General features: G+C 36.6%; 1 protein-coding gene and 1 long non-coding RNA gene across 4 annotated transcripts in view; one reads left to right on the top strand and one right to left on the bottom strand.

Annotated features, from left to right (window-relative positions):
• LOC106150082 overlaps positions 1 to 5,104 on the top strand; it is an 8,621-nt gene extending 3,517 nt beyond the window's left edge. The window contains exon 3 of the long non-coding RNA XR_001236677.1: positions 5,019 to 5,104. This is a non-coding gene — a long non-coding RNA (uncharacterized LOC106150082). The remainder of the gene's footprint in view (positions 1 to 5,018) is intronic.
• Ipp (intracisternal A particle-promoted polypeptide) overlaps positions 1 to 5,320 on the bottom strand; it is a gene marked incomplete in the record, with an annotated part of 27,153 nt that overhangs the window by 7,560 nt on the left and 14,273 nt on the right. For all 3 annotated transcript variants that reach the window (XM_005398697.2, XM_013521583.1, XM_013521582.1), the window contains 3 exon segments: positions 30 to 152; positions 1,591 to 1,728; positions 5,010 to 5,177. In XM_005398697.2, coding sequence (XP_005398754.2) covers positions 30 to 152; positions 1,591 to 1,728; positions 5,010 to 5,177 — 429 coding nt within the window.

Below are 5,320 nucleotides of genomic sequence, written 5' to 3'. Positions count from 1 at the left end.
CGGAAGGAAATATTTTATAAAGTAATTACCTTGCATTTCACAGCACCCAAAGTAGTAGCGCGACACAGCCATGTTGCCAACTACTTCCCATTTATTTTCATCAGGATCAAATCGTTCAATTGTGTTTCCTATCTCAGCTCCAATCCATCCACCTATGATTAAATAGAAAAATGTTTATTTCTCAGATAAAGAAATCTTATGACAAAGACCTTAGAAAACAACTAATTCAACTACTTCACAATATGGAGTAATAGCATATGAACCAGAGGTAATTTGTCCATGATGACACAAAAAGTTAGAATACGACCATGAGTAAAACTCAAAAGAGTTTTGACTCCCTGTCTAGTTCTGCTAGAGAATAAAACAAAACAAACAATTCAATATATTACTTGATAATTATGGTATTTTGTGAAACCAGCCTTTGAAGTGACTTCTGTGTGTTCAGAATGGTTACATCAATTAAGGCCAATTCTAAGCCTAATTGGGATATTTACCTATTTAGAGTGACTTTATGAACTTCAAAAAGGTCCTTGATACTCAAGATAGCATTTCTTTACCATTCTCCAATTATTGACATTGAAAATGCTCCCTTCCATATTTTGAAGTATAATTGAGAAATATAAGCCTGGCGTGCTGGGGCTGAGTGCTGTAATCCCAGCATTTGGGAGGCAGTGGCAGGAGGATCACTGTGAGTTTGAGGCCAGCCCTGGCTACATAGTGAGTTCAAGGGCAGCCTGCACTACATAGCAAGACCCTGTCTCAGGACAAAACAGAACAGAACAGAACAAAAGAAAAACACAACAGGGTGTGGTGGCGCACACCTGTAATCCCAGTACTTGGGAGGCTGAGGCAGGAGGATCGTTGTGAGTTCGAGGCCAGCCTGGGCTACAAAGTGAGCCCAAGGCTAGCCTGAACTGCATAGTGAGACCTGTCTCAAAAAAAAAAAGAAAATACAAATATTTGTAAGAGTAATAAAAAGAATAATGAATTAGATTCACACTGAGGTAACTGATATCTTTTCCAGTATAGGTATTGATGGACAGAGAAGTGGCAAGATGCTAAGTTCCATACAGTAAATTGAAAAAGTAATGACATGAAGAAAACAGGGGAGAGTGGGCTGGGGATATAGCTCAGCAGCACAGTGCCTGCTTGGCAACTAAATCTGTAATAATGAAAATAATGCATCACAGAACTTTCTTTTAGTGTCTTTAACTTTTTTTTGTTACGTGCTTTCTTATACTAAACATAATTAGGCTAAAATACAGACGTAGAAGTGCTATATGCTTAGTTAAAATCAGGAAATTTAACTAGTCAGCTAAAGTGATTTACTGAACATATCATCTGTAAATTATCTCTATCTTCTTTGAAAACTTCGTACTTAAGGGGAAAAAAAAGTCAAAGAGAATGATAGTAGAAAGCCTGTAAAAACAACAATAAAACTCCACACTTAACAATATTCTCCAAGTAATACAATACTGAGAATGAGAATGTACAGAGTTGAAAAAATACTTATGGGAAAGAAGAAACATCTCCAACCAGAACTTAAGAATTCAAATAATCTGTTATCTTTAAACTGAACAGCATAATTACCCAAAGCATAGATAGCCCCATAACACACACACACTCCCAAGCCACAGCGGGGATGATTCATTGAAGCTACAGTTGTCCACTGTTTAGTAACTGGATCATAGCATTCAGTACAGTCAAAAATCATTGAATCCTTTTCACCTGGTTTAAACAAAAGAGACACACATCAGAAGGTTTAGTAATTCTAATAGATCAGAACCATAATACAATATTCAGAACATTCCTTATTTTCAGAAATTCAATCAGTATGTCTGATTTTTAAAAATTCATTAAAATTTATTTGCCTAGTGAACATTACTTTGGTTTTTTGTTTTGTTTTGTTTTGTTTTGTTTTGTTTTGTTTTTTGGAACTGGGAATCCAACTCAGGACCTTGTGCTTGCCAGGCAGGTACTTGTGCCACTGCTGAGCTACATCCCTGCCCTGTGAACATTACTTTGAATCCACAGCATTTTCATGTAGTAAAGCCAATTTATAAGGCAAAGGCTAGGTGCCCTGTTAGCACAGTAGGTAGTGCGTCAGTCTCATATAAGGCAAAGGCACAATTTTCCTATTATCTATTTATTTACCACCCAATCTATGTAATTTTTAAAAACATAATTTGCATTTTAACACTTGTATTTTTTTTACTTCTGTATTAGTTTAGAAGCTGACTAGGGTACAATTTGAGAAATTAAACTCCTTATGTAGCAACAAACACAAAATGAGATTTAAAAAAAATATATATTTTTAGGCTAGGCCTGGAGGTGCATGCCCGTAGTCCCAGCCCTTGGGAGGCTGAGGCAGGAGGATTGTGGCAAGTTCAAGATCAGTCTGGGCTACACAGTGAGTTCAAGGCCAGCCTGAACTACGTAGTAAGACCCTGTCTCAAAAAAAAAATTTTTTTTTTTTAAATACAGTATACTATACTTAAAAGTAAGTCTAGCTAGGCATGGTAGCAAATTCCACCTACTGAAGAGGTTAAGGCAGGAGGATCACAAATTCAAGGCCAGCCTGGGTAATTCTTTTTTGTGGGGTGAAGTTTGAGACAGGTGCAAGCTATGTAGGTCAGGCTGGCCTTGAACTCACTATGTAGCCGAGACTGTCCTCAGATTCATAGTGATCCTTCTGCCCCAACCTCTGAAAGCTGGGGCCACAGGAGAGCACCACCAAGCTCAGATCAGCCTGGGCAGTTTAGTGACACTGTGTCTTAAAATAAAAAACATTTTTAAAAGGGCTGGGGTATAACTCAATAATCCCTGGATTCAATGCCCAGTACTAGAAAAAGAAAAGAAAGTCTAGGGCTTGGAAGTGTAGCTCATCAGTGATACAGCATATGCTTAGCCTCTGTTCAAGATCAGTCTGGGCTACACAGTGAGTTCAAGGCCAGTCTGAACTACGTAGTGAGACCCTGTCTCAAAAAAAAATTTTTTTTTAAAAAAAATACAGTATACTATACTTAAAAGTAAGTCTAGCTAGGCATGGTAGCAAATTCCACCTACTAAAGAGGTTAAGGCAGGAGGATCACAAATTCAAGGCCAGCCTGGGTAATTCTTTTTTGTGGGGAGAAGTTTGAGAAGTAGCCAAGTAGAGGGAAGGGAGAGGAGGCAGCACAAAAAAACCTTATGTTTGATTCCCAAAGCAAACACATACACATGAATAAGTAAATCTTAAAAAAAAAGTAAATCTAATCAAAAACTGTTCAAGGCTTCAATGGACAAAATTTATACATTTATTTAGATAAAATTTTAAATGCAGGAACATCTAAATAAATGAAGAGATGTATCATATTCATGAACTATAAGAGTCAATGTAAAAATAATTATTCCTAAGCTGATTTATACATTTAATATAATCCCAATTCTCCCCCTGAAAATCCAATTTTTAAAGGGTTTAGACCACTGTGTTCTCTCTTGCATAGTGGTCTACCCTCATACTGTACAGTGTATTTTTTTCCTACTTTTACTTGCTCTGCAAAGCCTATTTCTTTTCATACTTTTAATAAAATTTGCTATCATTAAAAAAAAAAAAAGAATTTAATGAACTGAATCTAGCTGGGCAGGGTGGCACATGCCTGTAATCCCAGCACTCAGGAGGCTGATGCAGGAGGATCGTTGCAAGTTCAAGACCAGTCTGGGCTACAGAGTGAGCTCAAGTCCAGCCTGAACTGCATAGCGAGACCCTGTGTCAAAAATACAAAAAAAAAGTTAAAAAAAAAATGAACTGAATCTAAAATTTATATAGAACTACAAAGAACCAAGAATACCCAAACACTAGCAGAAAAGTATAATAAATTGAGAGAAACAGCCTTATTATATATTAAAACTTACAGCTGAGCTACAGTAATTTAGATAGAGACAGACAGAAACTAATGGTACAAAAAAGAAATTCTAGGAACAGGACCGTGTATATGATTACTTGATAGTTGAAGAGTTAGTACCACGGTGGGGAGGGGGATGACAGTGGTTTTTGTCTTAATCACTTTTATTTGATGAAATTGATAAATGAATACAAGAGAATTTTTTGTGAAACCATTGGCAACTTATAAACTTTAAAGAATGTATCTTTAAGGGCTGGGAATATAGCTTAGAGGCATAAGCGCCTGCCTGGCAAGTGTGAGATCATGAGTTCGATTCCTGGCACCAAAAAAAAAAAAAAAAAAAAGAATTTATTTCAACTGCACTCACTTGTATTTCTTGGAATAGAAATATATATATATATATACATATATTATTCAGCAATAAATGCTGAATGGTTTAAATTTATTTCTTAAATGATTTAAATTTATATTTACCCTGTTTGCTGAAACTTAAAATTGATTACAATTAAATGAACCCAGGTTGGCCTTGAACTCACAGTGATCCTCCTACTTCAACCTCCTGAATGCTGGGATTATAGGCATGCACCACCACGTCCAGCAATTATTTGATTATTAACACTGACAAAAATATGATGAATCCTAAAATAAGGCAAGTTAACAACTAGAATAGCTTTCCTTCCGGTTATTCAAAGCTCTGTCATGTTTTTTATGCTGGGATAGCAGGATCTCTCTGGTGTGTAATATTCAACAACCTGTGTTCATTTTTCTTTCTTTAACCCATTCAATATTTATTTACTGAACATGACTATCTTTATGAACACCACATAATACCTAGCAATATATATATAGGCAATATAAGAATGTAGCCAAGTAGAGGGAAGGGAGAGGAGGCAGCACAAAAAAATGTAGACAATTAGCCAGACATGGTGATACGAGTCTGTAATTCTAGCACTTGAGAGGCTAAGGCAGGAGGACTACAAGATTGAGGCCAGTATGGACCACATAGTGAGTTCAAGACCAGCCTCAACTACAATGCAAGATCCTGTCTCAAACAACAAGAAACTAAGAAATGAGGGAATTAAGAAACTAAGTTTAATAAGGAAAATAATACATTTTTATCATTACCTCCAATAGCATAGACCATCCCTCCCAGAACTGCTACGCCCAGTCCACATCGAGCCTGATGAAGTGAAGACACAGTGGTCCAGTACTGACTAAAGGTATCAAAACGTTCTACACAGCTGAGGGCTCTGCTGTCATTCCAGCGACCCCCCTGCAACCGTGTATATCCACCTAAACAAAGGAAAAGAAGTAAACAGTAAATTCCTTACGGCTAAATACGAAAGTGGCAGTAATGAGGAAACTAGCCCTATGCATTTAAACATAATATAATATTATATACCAAGAAATAAATGCTTTAGAGCTGCCATATATAA

This window comes from Chinchilla lanigera, unplaced genomic scaffold (assembly GCF_000276665.1).
Source record: "Chinchilla lanigera isolate Chin_1 unplaced genomic scaffold, ChiLan1.0 scaffold00063, whole genome shotgun sequence".
In the NCBI taxonomy this organism is placed as follows: domain Eukaryota; kingdom Metazoa; phylum Chordata; class Mammalia; order Rodentia; family Chinchillidae; genus Chinchilla; species Chinchilla lanigera.
The sequence above is the reverse complement of the archived record's forward strand: the minus strand, read 5'-3'. Positions and strand labels throughout refer to the sequence as shown.